Source organism: Rhinoderma darwinii, chromosome 5, assembly GCF_050947455.1.
Source record: "Rhinoderma darwinii isolate aRhiDar2 chromosome 5, aRhiDar2.hap1, whole genome shotgun sequence".
Lineage (NCBI taxonomy): Eukaryota > Metazoa > Chordata > Amphibia > Anura > Rhinodermatidae > Rhinoderma > Rhinoderma darwinii.
The window spans coordinates 209,182,584-209,199,494 of NC_134691.1; the positions used below are offsets into that span (position 1 = coordinate 209,182,584).

The 16,911-nt window shown below is 39.9% G+C and overlaps 1 protein-coding gene across 2 annotated transcripts in view; it reads right to left on the bottom strand.

The window, feature by feature from the left end:
- Positions 1-16,911, bottom strand: part of MARCHF6 (membrane associated ring-CH-type finger 6) — a 375,114-nt gene that overhangs the window by 186,277 nt on the left and 171,926 nt on the right. For both annotated transcript variants that reach the window (XM_075826906.1, XM_075826903.1), the window contains exon 11: positions 12,777-12,835. In XM_075826906.1, the coding sequence (XP_075683021.1) occupies positions 12,777-12,835 (59 nt within the window). The remainder of the gene's footprint in view (positions 1-12,776; positions 12,836-16,911) is intronic.

A 16,911-nucleotide genomic window follows, 5' to 3' on the forward strand; every position in this document is an offset into this window, starting at 1 on the left:
CTTCATCCACTGTGACCAACTCCCCATTACCACTATCTAGGGGTCCTACATGCTTTTTTGCATTTATATACTTGAAGAATTTTTTGGGATTTGTTTTACTATCCTTGGCCACCTGCCTTTCATTTTGTATTTTTGCTGATTTTATTACCTTTTTACCATTTTTATTAAGCTATTTATAATTTATAAAGGCTACAGCTGTACCCTCAAATTTTTATTTTTCAAATGCCCTTTTTTTTGTCAGGTATTGCACTTTTTACAGAAGGTGTAAGCCATGTGGGATTTAATTTTAGTCGTTTATACTTGTTACCTATAGGAATACATTTTGCACTATAATTACACAAAATAGATTTGAAAATCTCCCATTTATCATTTGTACCATTATTTGACATTAGTTCTTTCCAGTCTATATACTGAATTGCAGCCCTCATCCTGGGGAAATTGGCCTTCTTAACCAGTTAGTGACCGCTAATACGCCTTTTCACGTCGGTCACTAACGGGCTTTATTCTGATGCATAAGCCTTTTTACGGCGCTGCATCAGGATAAATAAACAGAGCAGGGAGCTGTCAAATCTCCCTGCTCTCAGCTGCCAGATGTAGCTGAGGGCTGTGGGCATCACTGCTCGAACGTGTGAGATCGATATAAGTATCAATCTCACCCGTTTAACCCTTCAGATGCGGTGCTCAATAGCGTGCACCACATCTGAGTGGTTTTGGAGAGAGGGAGGGAGCTCCCTCTCTCTCCCACCGACACCCGGCGATAAGATCGCCAAGTGTCTGTGTCTCCGATGGCAGCCGGCGGCCCCCAGGTCTGCCTGTAGTGAATGCCTGTTAGGTCATGCTGGAGGCATGACCTAGTAGATGCCTTTCCGTTTTAAACGGACAGGCAGTAATACACTGCAATACAAAAGTATTGCAGTGTATTATAATAGCGATCGGATGATCGCATATTAAAGTCCCCAAGTGGGACTAGTAAAAAAGTAAAAAAAAATGTTTAATAAAGTTAATTAAAAAAATTGGAAAAAAAAATGAAAACCCCACTTTTTCCCCTTACAAAATGCTTTCCTATTAAAAAAAACAAAATAAAAAACAAAATAAAGTTAAAAAGTTACGCATATTTGGTATCGCCGCGTCCGTAACGACCCCAACTATAAATCTATTAAATTATTTAACCCACATGGTGAACGCCGTAAAAAGTTAAATAAAAAACTATGGAAAAATTGCTGTTTTCTGTGAATCCTGATAAAAAAAAAGGTGATAAAAAGTGATCAAAAAGTCGCATCTACTCCAAAATGGTACCAATAAAAACTACAAGTCTTCCCGCAAAAAAAAATCCCTCATACAAACTGCATCGGCGGAACAATAAAAAGTTATGGCTCTTCAAATATGGAGACACAAAAACAAATAATTTTGAAAAAAAAAGCGTTTTTACTGTGTAAATGTAGTAAAACATACAAAAACGATACAAATTTGGTATCATTGCAATCGTAACAACCCGCTGAATAAAGTTATTGTGTTATTTATACCACACGGTAAACGGCGTAGATTTAGGACGCGAAAAACAGTGGCGAATTTTCAGGTTTTTTTCTATTCTCCCCAAAAAAAAGTTAATAAAAGCTAATCAATAAATATGTACCTCAAGATGGTGCTATTACAAATACAACCTGTCCCGCAGAAAACAAGACCATATACAGCTATGTCGACGCAAAGATAAAAAAAGTTATAGCTCTTGGAATGAGACGATGGAAAAACGTAAAAAATGGCTTGGGGTTAAAATTAAGTGTTTTTGTCCTCCCAGCCTGTGTTTCTTTTTTGCAGGATAGGTAAAATGTAACTACATTGTGATCACTGTTACCGAGGTTCACACAAACATTGACATTCCCAACAAGCTCTGCATTATTAGAAATGACCAAATCAAACAGAGTTTCAGCTCTAGTCGGGTCTTCCCCATAAGATTTTCCTGCAACAGGTTGAGGAAATTTCTCCTCTTTGCAGTTGAAGCCGAACCATGACACCAATTAATATCCTGGAAATTAAAATCTCCCATTATCACTACAGTACCCCCCTGTGCAGCCTGCTCCATTTGTTTATATATTTGACCTATCTCTTCAGCTACATAGGGGGGGGGGGGGGGGCTATAGATTACACCAAAAGTAATTTTTTCAGTGTTTACCTCCATTTGTAATTCCACCCACAAGGTTTCAACCTCCTCACAATCTTCACCCACTATTGTCTCTTTCACGCTCGCCTTCATATCACTTCTCATATACAGACATACACCACCGCCTTTCCTATTTGTCCTGTCTTTCCGAAACAGTGTAAAACCCAGTAGATTTACAGCCCAGTCATGTGAAGAGTCTAGCCATATTTCAGCAATACCAACTATATCTATATTTTCTTCCAGTCCCAAGGCCAGCTCCCCCATTTCGCTTGCTAGACTTCTGGCATTTGTGAACACACTTTAACTTACCTTTAATTTTTTCATTTTCAGAAATGTGATTATTTGGGCATTTTTATTTTCATTGCGGTTTTGTAACAAAAGGATCTCCTGATTCTGTTGTCTAGTCCTCTCCCCACAGTCTGTTTCTCCCCCCACCAATATAGTCTGACACCTCTCTAACCTAACTACCCCTTTTTTTTCTACATTGACCTCCCTCCTTAGCCTTAGTTTAAATACTCCGCCACCCCAGCTAGAATTCTCTCGCTAGAATTCAGCATAGCAGACCCCCTTCCATTTAGGTGCAAATCATCTGCAGAATACAGTTTGTACCCCAACGAAAAGTCAGCCCAGTGCTCTAGAAACCCAAAGCCTTCTCCTCTACACCAAGACTTCGGCCATGCATTTAACTCCCTGGGCTCCCGCTGTCTTTCCTGTGATTCGCATGGCACAGGCAGTATTCCTGAGAATACAACCTTGGAGGTCCTTCTCTTCAGCTTGTAGAATAGTTCTTTAAAATTATTCTTAAGGCTCCTCCACCTACCATTTATTCTGTCATTGGTACCTACATGGACCACGACAGCTGGATCATCACCAGCTAATCCCAGTAATTTATCCACATGCCGAACCCTGGCACCAGGGAGACCGCAAACCATTCGGTTGAGGCGGTATTGGCGACAAATTATTCTATCCTTCTTCCGGATTATAGAATCCCCTACAACTACCAATTGTCTTGCTTTACCTGCATTACCATCCCGCCGACTACTAGCTAAGCTGTATCACGACTGTTAGGGAGATCAGTATCCAATAGGACTGCCATTTCTGAGACCGACACCCTCGCATCACCACCCAACTTGGCAATTTTTCATGGAATAGCAGACACAGGATTGGCCTTCCTTTTCTTGGACCCCTTTCTACTGCCCCTAACTACATTAATCCAGCTAGTTGCCTGATCCTGCTGAAAAGTCTTCACCCTCCAGTTCTACCCCACTAACTGCTTGCTCAGTGAGCAGAATGCTCCGCTCAAGATTGTCTATTGCCCTTAGTGTTGCATTTTGCTACTCCAGATCTCGAATGCGAGCTTCCAGGTGAACAACATGCTCACATCTGCCACCGAGGTATTCACCCTGGAACTCAGGCTCCAGCCGTGCATACATATGGCAAACTGCGTACTGAAGAAAATCTCCAAACTTGCTATCCATTATCCCAGTTACAAAAAAAACTGTGAACAATTGTTAAAGTAAAAGAAAAGAAGAGTACTTACAGGGGCTTTAACTCCTCTTTTTAACTGCGGTTTAGGAACTCCACTTGATATACAAACCACTTGATTTAGCAAGCCAAAACAGAGCAAGATCTACAGAGGCCTGATGGCTAAGGCTGGGTTCACACGACCATGTTACGTCCGTAAAGTACGGAACGTATTTCGTCCGGAAGACCCGGACCGAACACACTGCAGGGGGCTGGGCTCCTAGCATCATAGTGATGTACGATGCTAGGAGTCCCTGCCTCGCTGCAGGACAACTGTCCCGTACTGTAATCATGATTACAGTACGGGACAGTAGTTCCACACAGAGGCAGGGACTCCTAGCGTCGTACAGCACTATGATGCTAGGAGTCCGGCCCCCTGCAGTGTGTTCGGTCCGAGTCTTCCGGCCGAAATACGTTCCGTACATTACGGACGTAACATGTTTGTGTGAACCCAGCCTAATTTATACTACCTGAGAGCACTTAACCCCTCCCCCTAGACAGCTGCAAAGCAGGACAGAGACTAAGAAGGAAAAAAGGGTTTTAAATTGTGCCAGCAAGAACTAAATTCATATATCCCACACAGTATCCCACACAGTATCCCACACAGTATCCAACAGAAGAACACAGCAAGTCAATCCGGTTTAGTAACTCCACTTGATATACAAACCACTTGATTTAGCAAGCCAAAACAGAGCAATTAGCTTTTTTTTTCTTCAATATATATCATCCAACCATGTCTCAATAATCTCCTCTATGTCAGTCTCCCTCTGACTTTATTCATTCCAGTTCATTAATTATTTGTCAGGCTTCTATGATTGGTTAGCATACAATTTAGAGATTTTTGCCATTTTTTTTTAATTTAGACTTCACCTTAAAAAAAAAATGTTCAACATCTCTTTCCACCCCGAGTTTCATTAATAAGTCCCAATTCTTTATCTATACTATATTGCACTCTACATGCGTAGGCAGACAGCACATTCCCCATAAGCCAGTCATGGGTCCCAAGAAAGTTATTTAATTCATTGTGGGAGGGCAAGACATCAGGCCTGGAAGGGCGGATTTCCACGAACGTGATATACGTCCGTGCAACAAGCGTGATTTTCACGCGCGTCGCACGGACCTATGTTAGCCTATGTGGCCGTGCAGACAGTCCGTGATTTTCACGCAGCGTGTCCACTGATTGAAACGCACATGTCCTATATTTCTGCGCTGTTCGTGCATCACGCACCCATTGAAGTCAATGGGTGCTTGAAAATCACATGGAAGCACTTCCGTGGGACGCACGTGATTCACGCAACAGCAGTAAGAAGTAGGAGTGAAAACAGAAAAGCACCACGTGCTTTTCTTTTTACAAACATATAAACAGAGTGTCAATGATGCCTTTTGCGCAAAACGCTGCGTTTTTTGCGCGCGCAAAACGCACACGCTCGTGTAAATCCGCCCTAAGCCTTATCATAGTTGATTGCTGTGAATACGCCCAAGATTCCCTAAAATTGGCGCTGTGGGGGCGGAACCCTTCCCAATTTTCATAGTATGTAGGCAGCCAAGTGGGGAGTTTGTGGCCTTCTAGTGGCGCTTAGTTTATTTTGCTGGTGCCTGATACATAAAGGGTATATTGTGGCTGCATTCATGTGTGCAAGATGGTGGATCCCAGTTACAGTTGTCAGAAATCCCTACAACTCTGGGCTTCTGACTCCGAGCTGCCTTTAGCCAGGAGTACAGATGTTGGTCAGAATTTGACAGAAAAGAATTAGAATATCAGCTCCGAGAGTGGTTTCAGCCATGTAGACAAGATGGAGTTCGGGCGCAGCACCAAGCACAATATGTCTACACAACTCTAAGCCATGCCCCAGTTTTTTTAGGATGTTTAATTCTTACATAGTTACATAGTTTGTACGGTTGAAAAAAGACACATGTCCATCAAGTTCAACCAAGGGATGGGAAAGGGGAAGTGGGATGGGAAAGGGGAAGTAAAAAATTTCTACACATAGCAGTTAATATTTTTTTGTTCTAGGAAATTATCTAAGCCTTTTTTAAAGCCATCTACTGTCCCTGCTGCGACCAGCTCCTGCGGTAGGCTATTCCATAGATTCACAGTTCTCACAGTAAAGAAGGCTTGTCGCCTCTGCAGGTTGAACCTTTTTTTCTCCAGACGGAGGGAGTGCCCCCTTGTTTTTTGAGGGGGTTTTACATGGAACAGGATTTCACCATATTTTTTGTATGCGCCATTCATATAAGTTAATCATGTCCCCCCTTAGTCGTCTTTTCTCAAGGCTAAATAGGTTTAGTTCTTTTAATCTTTCCTCATAACTTAGATTCTCCATGCCCCTTATTAGCTTCGTTGCTCTTCTTTGTATTTTTTCCAACTCCAGGGCATCCTTTCTATGAACTGGAGCCCAGAACTGAACTACATATTCTAGATGAGGCCTCACTAATGCTTTGTAAAGTGGTAATATTACATCCCTGTCCCGTGAGTCCATGCCTCTTTTGATACACGACAATATTTTGCTGGCCTTTGAAGCAGCTGATTGACACTGCATGCTGAAATTTAGTTTATGATTTACAAGTACACCCAGATCCTTCTCAACAAGTGACTCCCCCAGTGTAGCTCCCCCTAGGACATATGATGCTTGCAGGTTTTTTGTACCCAGATGCATAACTTTACATTTATCTACATTAAACTTCATTTGCCAAGTGGACGCCCAAACACTTAGTTTGTTTAAATCTGCCTGCAATTCACAAACATCTTCCATAGTCTGAACTATATTGCATAGCTTGGTGTCATCTGCAAAAATAGAAATAGTGCTATTAATCCCATCCTCTATATCATTAATAAATAAGTTGAATAATAGTGGTCCCAGCACTGAACCCTGGGGTACACCACTTATAACTGGGGACCATTCAGAGTAGGAATCATTGACCACAACTCTCTGGATACGGTCCTTGAGCCAATTCTCAATCCAATTACAAACTATACTTTCTAAACCTATAGTCCTTAATTTACCCATTAGATGTCTATGAGGGACAGTGTCAAATGCCTTTGCAAAGTCCAAAAACACTATATCCACAGCGGCCCCTCTGTCTAGGCTTCTGCTTACCTCTTCATAAAAACAAATCAGGTTGGTTTGACAACTTCTGTCCTTTGTAAAACCATGCTGGCTGTCACTTATAATACTATTTATTGTCACATAATTCTGTATATAGTCCCTCAATAGCCCCTCAAACATTTTCCCCACAATTGATATTAAGCTTACTGGTCTATAATTACCCGGCGAAGACCTAGAGCCCTTTTTGAAAATAGGCACCACATTTGCCCTGCGCCAGTCCCTTGGCACTATACCACTCATGAGAGACTCTCTAAATATTCTTGTTAGATTGATATTCTTATTTTTATTTTAAACCCAAACACAGCATTACTACTATTTATTAATTTATTTAAAACCATGTTCATGTGGATGTAGACGTTTTGTGTGTAAACTTTATAAAATGTAGCACAAATTTTTGGAAGATCTTTGGATAAAGGACTTATTTGGACAATTTGTTTTACCAAAAACTTTAATTTGCAATGTTTAACCCAATGCCACTACAGCCATTCTTAGTTTTTCATTTTTGTATTTTCCTTCCTGCCTTCCAAAAGCCATAACTTTGTTATTTTTTCGTCGACATAGCCTTATGAGAGCTTATTTTTTTGCAAAACAAGTTTTCGTTTTAAACGACATTATTTATTGTACCATATAATATACTGAAAAAAAACCAAAAAAAATTAAAAGAAATGTTGTGTGTTTATACAATTACAGAAATACTAAGGGTATTTCAGGTTTTTCTTTATTAAGTTTTACAAAGAAAAAACTAATATATTTAAAAAAATATAAATGTTGTGTGTCGACATTGTAAGAGCCATAACATTTTTTAATTCGGTCGATGGAGCAGTGAGGGCTTGTTTTTTGCGGGGCGAGCTGTAGTTTTTATTGGTACCATTTTGGGTACAAAAAACTTTTTATTCCATTTTACTTTGGAGCCAAATTGACCAATTTCTGGCTTTTTTTATTTCAGCAAGTACTCTGCTAGTATTTTTTTTGTATATTACATAAAATGTTTAGTGTCCTAGGGGACTCTAACAAGCGATTGTTTGATAGCTAGTACAATACAATACTTATGTACAGCAGTGTATTGTGATTTTTACCAGCTCCTATTAAGTTAATAGGAACGCAAAGATGGCAGAACTGGGGGCCTTAATTAAGCCCAGAAACTGCCATAACCACCCCGCGATTGGGTCACAGGGGGCTAACTGGATGACGGATGTCATCCTCTAAACTACTTAGATGCCATAGTATCTATTGACTGTGGCATCTAAGTGGTTAAACGGCGTCTATCGGAGTTATCTCCTATCCTGGCCATTACAGTGAGAAGTTGGATGTAACACAACCTTTTTTTTTTTTTTTTAAGTTTCTACATTTTTTGTTTTTCTTTTCTTAATACTTTTTCTTCTTTTTGGAACCACTTTTGGCTATTGCATAAAAACCTGCATCAAAAGCAGCAACGAAAATTGAATGTGTGCCACGCCTCACAGCTCACTGTCTGGCCTGAGTGCTGCTGGCTTCCTTGATTGACTATTTAGCCCAGGAGGCTTTCAGCCGCAAATATGAATTTTTTTAATGCAATTGATACCAAAACCGATGCTTTCATGCAAAACTGCATGGAAGTCGTGAATGCTGGGAGGAATTTTGACAGCTTGCCAGGTATTTATTTTCAGAAAATAAATGGGTATACGGGTAGAAAATGAACTTTGTATATGTAATATTTGTACATGTGATTGGGTTAAGCCCTTCACCCCTCTAGGCCTTATGCTTTAAACCTTTGGTTGATGTTGCCCTCTCCGGGATCTAATTTGTTTGAGACATGATTCCTGGCTTAGATGCATTGAGAAACATGGCTTTAGAAAATTAGGGATATTATAGTTAACCTCTTCAACATGCTAGACACTAGGGGTATGCGAATTAACCACTTCCCATTGAGACAACTAGAGATTTTATTTATTATCATACCACTTAGTACAGAGATCAGCTCACTCATTTATCTAGATAAAAAAATGATACATTTTATTTAAACACCCATATTTATAGAAGGACTAATTACTATATTAGAAATTTTGCCTACATAATTTCGTGCACATATGGTATTTAGGCTGTTAAAACTTGCTAATATATTGAGACCATAAGGTTATAGAACATATCTACATTTTTAGAACTATGTTTTGTGTTAGCTTGTGTAATGCCATTATTTATATATATATATATATATATATATATATATATATACACATACACACACACACACACACCATTCTGCCATAATATTAGAACTGCCTGTCTAGATAGGTGTAGGTCCTGCTTGTGCTGTCGAAACAGCTTTGACCCTTTGAGGCATGAACTCCACAAGTCCTCTGATGGTGTCCTGTGGTATTTGGCACCAAGACATTAGCAGCAGATCCTTTAAAGGGAAGGTGTCATGAAATATTTTAATTTTTTTTATAATATTGCTTTTAGTATATTAACCCCTTAGTGACCAGCCCATTTTAGGCCCTAATGACCAAGCTATTTTATTTGTTTTTCTATAGTTGCATTCAAAGAGCTATAACTTTTTTATTTTTTCATCTACATAGCTGTATGAGGACTTGTTTTTTGCGGGATTAGTTGTACTTTTTAATAGCACCATTTTAGGGTACAAATAATTTTTTTATTAACTTTTAACAACTTTTTTTGGGGGGGATTATAAAAAAAACCTGAAATTCCACCATTGTTCTATGCGTTTTTAAATTGACGCCGTTCACTGTGCGGCGTAAATAACATCTTACCTTTATTCTATGGGTCGGTACGATTACGGCGATACCACATATGTAGAGGTTTTTTAGGTTTTACGACTTTTGAACTAAAATTATTTGTTTTTGCATCGTCGCTTTCCAAGAGCCGTAACTTTTTTATTTTTCCATCAATGTAGTGATTTTTTGGGCTTGTTTTCTGCGGGACGAGACGTGGTTTTGATTGGTACTGTTTTGGGGCACATGGGACTTATTGATTCATTTTTATTATGACTTTTTTGGGGGGCAATGGAAAAAAATTGCCATTTCGCCATTGTTTTTTTGGGTTTTTTTTTTTACGGTGTTCACCTTGCGGTTTAATTAACATATTAACTGTATTAATGGAGTCATTACGGTCGCGGCGATACCATATATGTGTACTTTTATTTATTTTTTACACTTTTACTAAATAAAACCACTTTTTATGGAAAAAAATTGATTTTTTTACTGTACTTTTTATTAATAATCTTTATTTCACATTGATGACTTATTTTATTAGTCCCACTAGGGGACTTTACTGTGCGATCTTCAGATCTCTGTATAATGCTTTGGTATACTTCGTATACCAGAGCATTATTGCCGGTCAGTGTAAATCTGACAGGCAATCTGTTAGGACGTGCCTCCGGCGCGTCCTAACAGGCATATGTCCAGGGCAGACCAATGGGTGACAGAGGGAGCTCACTCCCTCTGTAAACAAAGTTAAATGCCGCAGTCGCTATTGACGGCGGCATTTAACGGGTTAAACAGCCGCGATCAAAGTAAACTTCGATCGCGGGCGTTGAAGCAGGAGCTCAGCTGTCATCAGACAGCTGAGCCCCGGCTCCAGCCTGCACGGGAGACCCGTGCAGGACTTAGACTAGGCTCACGTGAAAAGGCGTCAGCCTAGCCTAAGGCCCCTTAGTGACGAACGTTAAAAGGCGTATTGTTGGTCACTAAGGGGTTAAAATAAATTGTATTTATTTGTGTTCTTGTGTTCTACTTATTTTGTTTTTCTTACTTTTACGTCTCTATGGGGGCTGCCATTTTTTTTTCATCTCTGTATGTGTCGATTATTGACACCTACAGAGATGGAATACGGCACATACATCCCCATAGAGAATGCGAACGGTAGCCGTTCCATTTACTGCAGCGTACGCCGTCTGTGTGGGAATGGCGCATGCACCGCTCCCACACAGACCAAAACTAAGCTCGATAGCAGAGCGAAATCCGGCGCCATTTTAATGTGGACCGGAAGCTGCTGCCGGACAGTCAGATGACGACTTCCGGCCATATGTTCAAGGAAGCGAAGACGCAAGGAATAGGAGCGGAGGTGGCAGGAGCAGGTAAGTTATGTTTGTGTATGTGATGTGTGTATTATGTTTGTGTATGTTCGTGTTATACTGTCTGATTAGCACTGTATCTAATCCTCCTACACTGTGCATTCGCTCAGAAAATGGCGGCACACAGTGTAGGAGGTTTGAAGATTCAACCCCCTTCTTCTCCTGCCACTAGTCAGAATAAGGGAGGGGGGGGGGATTGTGTGAGGACACTGGAGCGAGTGGGTCTACAAATTTGCAGCATAAAGCAATGAGGCTGCTTTATCACATTGACCATGCTGCAATTTTGAGAACTGCTCCCTCTAGTGACCAGCACATGGAAATGTTATAAATTACAATTTAATTCATAATATTTCCTGACTTGTGAAAAAAGTACAAAAATCAAAACAATGTGTAATCACTTAAATAATAATGGTTTAACTAAAAAAAAAAAAAAATTCTAGCGACACATTGCCTTAACCCCGTAACATACACGGCTTAAAGTCTCCAAGGATCAGACTTCATTTTTCAGAGCCTTTGACGGCATGCATTCTTCACAAAGTTCATATAGGTGTAATTTTTTTCAACATGTAAGCGATGCACTTGGCTGTCCACATGATGTGAAAGAAAACGTGATTCATCAGACCAGACCACCTTCTTCCATTGTTCCAAGGTCAAGTTCTGATGCTTACGTGACACTGATTGGTCTGCAACTATGCAGAAAGCTGCGATGCACTGTGTATTCGGACACCTTTATCATCGTCCGCACTTACTTTTTCAGAAATTTGTGCTGTAGTACTGTAGCTCTTCTGTGGGATTTGAACTAGACTGGTTATCTTCCGTTCCCCTCCCCTCCTGTCGCCGGTTCACTGGTTGTCCTTCCTTGGACCACTTTTGGTAGGTACTAACCACTGCATACTGGGAACAACCCACAAGAACTGCCATTTTGGAGATGCTCTGACCCAGTTGTCTAGCCATAACAATTTGGCCCTTGTCAAAGGCACTCAAATCCTTACGCTTGCCCATTTTTCCTGCTTCCAACGAATCAATTTTAAAAACGGTCTAATATATACCAGACTAATATATACTAGACTTGCTGTCTAATACATCCCAACATTGATTATCTAATTACAATGGCACCCATTGTAATTAGATAATCAATGTTATTCACTTCAATGGTCAGTGGTTTTAATGTTATGGCTTAACAGTGCATAATCCTTTTAGGCTACAATTGCAAGTAGCATAATTGCTGCAGATATATTGCCCGGATTTGCAGATGGAAAATACTACAGTAGCAGCAAAGTGGAATTTCAATTTATGCTGCACAATGGTTGCATATTTGATGCAGGCTTTCTGCATTGAGTTCATTGGGGAAGTGTCATCCCGCAACAAATAGCAAAAGTTACATTATTTTGATGTGTAAAAGCTGCGAACCCGCAGCAAAAATCGCAAGTAGAAAAAAATATATATTCTCACGGAGGGAAACCCCCCCCCCCAAAAAAAAAAACACACACACTCACCTCCCCTGGCAATTCCATAGCCATGCCTCACAGCTCCTTGTCTGGCCTCCTTGGATGACTATTTAGCCCATGTTACCGCTGAGGCAAAACACAGGCTGCAACACCCACATGGGAAAAAAACATTACCTTAGGAGGCCAGAAGAACATACACAGGCCCTTTGAGGAGTGAGGCGTCACTATGGGAGACCAGGAGAGGTGCGTATAGTAAATGTTTTTATTTTAACCCTCCATCTGGTGTACGCAGCTGCAAATCCAGCTGAAAATCTGTACCAAATGAAACATGATTTGGTGCAGACCTTGAGCCGGAACTCCTAGGTCATAAAGGAAAAAAAAAAAAAAAAGGACAAGAATACCGTAAACAAAAAAAAATATAAAAAAAGTGAATCACAATTCGTATAGGGGATGAAATCGCTTATACTCACATAGCAATCAAACCCGACTCCAACAACAGAGAAGTGACCAATGTGGTAAGGACAAAATGCTGTAAATGTATAAGGGAAAACATGAGTGAAATAGTATTTATACAACAATAGCAGGCATGAAGGTCACATACAACTTTATATTGGAGAGAAGACTTGGGTCTACATGGACAAATCTCGACCCACAACATTTTAATATTTGATCAGAGCTAAAAGTACACGTATACACGCACACATTTAAGTACGTAGAAAATAACAAATTTGTTTATTAATTATTATAAATGTCGTATGTTGCAGACATAGTAGATCATATAGTCATTACACTGCCGGAACGCAGTGCAGCTACATAAGAAATCACGTCTGAACAATAGCAAATCAATAACAGAAAATACTGCACATAGAGTGCGCATAACGTATGGAGTCAGAATCTATTAGTCATTTTCAGTTTGTAATGTGGTGTTAGAATTGAGCCAACGGTCCCATATCTTATTACATTTAGCAGGTTTCCCCGTATGATAATACACAACTTTCTCATACGGCACTATAGTATTTAATACATTTATACAAAAGGAAAGAGGGTCGTCTGTCAGCCATTCAATGAATTGTTATGGATTTACGTGAAAGGAATAAACAAACATTCTCTTAAAAAAAAATACGAGCGTGATGTGTCCATTGTTAGTCTAGTAAAGCACACAAGGCAATCTTAGGATCTAATACAAGTGGGACAGGAATCATGGAGTCTAGGAAAGAGAAAACACCAGACCAAAAAGTATTAATATACAGGTAATCCCACTCTGCACATTTTGCATCGCCATATTCTGAGAGCCAGAACTTTTTTATTTTTTCTCCAACGGAGCTGTGTGAGAGCTTATTTGTTGCGGGACAATCTGTACTTTTCATTGGTACCATTTTAGGGTACATGTGATTTTTTTAAATCACTTTTTATTAGATTTTTTTGGAAGCAAAGTGACAAAGAAACATAAATTCTGACAATGTTTTTTGTATTTTTATAGTATTCACCGTGCGGTATAAATGACATTTTACTTTATTCTGCGGGTCGGTACGATTACGGCGATACCAGATGTATATAGGTTTTTTATGTTTTGTGGCGATTGCGCAATAAAATCACTTTGATAAAATAATTTATTTTCTGTGTCCCCATATTCTGAGAGCCATAACGTTTTTATTTTTCCGTCAATAAAGCGGTGTAAGGGCTTGTTTTTTGCGGGACGGGTTGTAGTTTTTATTGGTACTATTTTGGGGTACATGCGACTTTTTGATCACTTTTTATTCTATATTTTGGGAGGGTTGATGACCAAAAAAAAGTGATTGACTGGTTTTTAATTATTTTTTTTGCGGTGTTCACCATGCGGGAAAAATAATATTAGCGTTTTATAGTTTGGGTCGTTACGAACGCGGTGATACCAAATATGTGTACTTTTTTAACATTTTCATTTTTTTCCTATAATAAAAGACTTATTATAGGAAAAAAAGCATTATTTTTTTTTGTAACTTTTATAACTTGTTTTTACACTTTTATAAAACTTTTTTATTACTTTATTTTTTACTTTTTACTTGTTTTACTTGAAGACTGGCAGCACTGATAGCTGCTATAATACATTACACTACCTACTAGGTAGTGTAACGTATTATAAACTGTCAGTGTGACGCTGAGAGTTACACTGACAGGAAGCTTATGAGAACCAGCATCCGGCTGGTTCTCATAGGCTGCCGTGCATGGCAGACTCGGGGGCCCCCGGTTCTGCCTTGTAACCGACTGCAGCACCAGCAATCGGTCCCCGGGAAAGTTTGTTGTAGCAACAAAATTTCCAGTTTGTTATAGCAACAAACTTTCCAGTTCGTTGCTACAACACACTTTCCCTGCGATCACATGACCGGGACCTGAACTAATCAGGTCCCGATCATATCTCCGGGACCAGAGGCAGGTGATAACAGCGCGATCCGGGTGTCAGCGCTACTCTGAGACACCCGGATCGCGCTTTTAACACCCACCGTAAATTCACGTCGGCACTGCACAGAGCCCAGCAAATGCCGACGTGAATATACAGTGGGCGGTCGGGAAGCGGTTAAGGTTATACTGATAAGGGTGATTCCAGTATATCACCCTAGTCATCAGTCGATAAATTTGGAATATGGGCTAACCATCTGTCAGGAACTGACAAAGGAGTAGAGGTAACCTTGACTGACATTAGGTGAGTTTACAGTGCCTAAAGAGTAGTCGGAATGGGCACGAAGGGGGTGGGAATTGTGCATTAGGGCATGACGTAATTGAAAGTATCAATATAATTGCAAATGAGGCACAGAGAGTTGGTCACATAATTGAGCAAAAGATTATAGGCCACCAACAACTTAAATAGTTTCAGGACCGCCCACTGTATATATACACGTGTTTAAGCTTGCTGTCTGTGCGATTGGGCAGCTGAATGTCTGGTGCCTGGTAGTCCGAGACTGCCAAAGACCCTGGAGAGAAGACAGAAGTGTTTTTCACCATTGTCTTCTCTTCACTCATGTACACAGCGCTCAATGAGCGCTGTGTATAGAATAGAGGCAGCCGAAGCTATTGTCCCTCTTCATCATGTGACTGGTCACATGATCACCGGTATGCCGCTACTGGTTCTAACTAGACCCAGAACAGCTATGCAAGTGACAATATTCACTATAACAGGGCTGATTTCCCCGTAACTCAGTGATAGTGGAGAAGTAGAGTGTAAACAAAAATAATAATAACAAAGTCTCCCACAGGTCTTTGCTGGCCTTTGAGGGACAGGCCATAAAAAAAAATAAAAAAATTGAATAAAAATGATTCAACATCCCACAAAATAATGATCCCCGTCAATCATTGTTATAACGCCAGCCCTGACCCAATTACCCTGAAATAGAGACGTAATATCAAGGTATACAATAACCACATTTTTTTTCTATTTTAGTTTAACTCTATATTACCAGGAAAAAAAACGAGCTTTAAAAGTAAAAAAACTATATATTTTTTTAAGACTATAAGCCTAAGAACTCTGAAAGAAAACATAATTAGGTGTATAAAACTAATAAGAAAAGAAACCTGTATCAATCACGAATTTTTTTTTTTTTTTAAATTATGCAAAAATCATGTTGCTGGCCCAACAAATAAAGTTACAGCCGTTTAACACGTGCTAATAATGGTTAAAAGATGCCTGATCCTGATACACATAAGAACACCAATTGTAGACCAGCAGAGAGGGTCAGGCAGCGTTAAAGGGGATGTCCACTACCGGACAATTGATGACCTATCCACCGGATAGGTCATGACTATATGATTTGTGGGGGTCCGACACCCGGACCCCGCACCGATCAGCTGCTCCGGTGGCCTGCGGGTACCGGATGTCATTGCACAGTATGCAACGTACGGAGCCGGGAGCAGTTGGATCTGTAAAAAAAAAAAAACGGAAACCTAGCTGAACGGAGGCAAACGCACTGAAACAAAGAAAAAAACTTTGAAATCAATGGTATTGCAGACGTAAACTGTACTTTCCTTTTATCTGTTCTCCTGATGGAACAGATGAATGGAAATCCAAACGGACGCTCAATGCTGATGTGAACAAGACCTAAGTCACAGTGTGACACTCCCATTGAGTAATGCGAAAATCTGCCAATGGCAGTGAGGAGTCGTGAAACCAAGACCTAATGGTCCTCAGCTGGCCCGCTATGTAGTATTAAGAGAAAGTCAGATTAGGCCATACCCGCCTGAAGTTTGGGTCTTTGCAATGTAGAACGTTTGAGTTTTGACCGAGAGGAGCCCCAAACAAATGCTATATAAAAAAAATAAAAAAAATAAAAAAAGATAGTTCTTGTACCGAAGAAAACTCATTGGTACTGGGACTGGCATATGCTGCAAGATATAAATAAATATGGTCTGTGTTACCATTATAACTAAACTGATGTGACCAGCTACCAACAGTGGCAATTTAGAAAATAGCTTAAATTTAGAATTGATAAAATCTAAAAGTAGGGTAATAGATTCAGTAATCGCGTCAGAGTGGTCTTTCACCATAACCATACTTAAGTCATTTTAATCACAAACGGCAAAGTACATTGTGGTAATAGGGAGTCATTGGGCACAATGTCAGAGGTATAGATAATG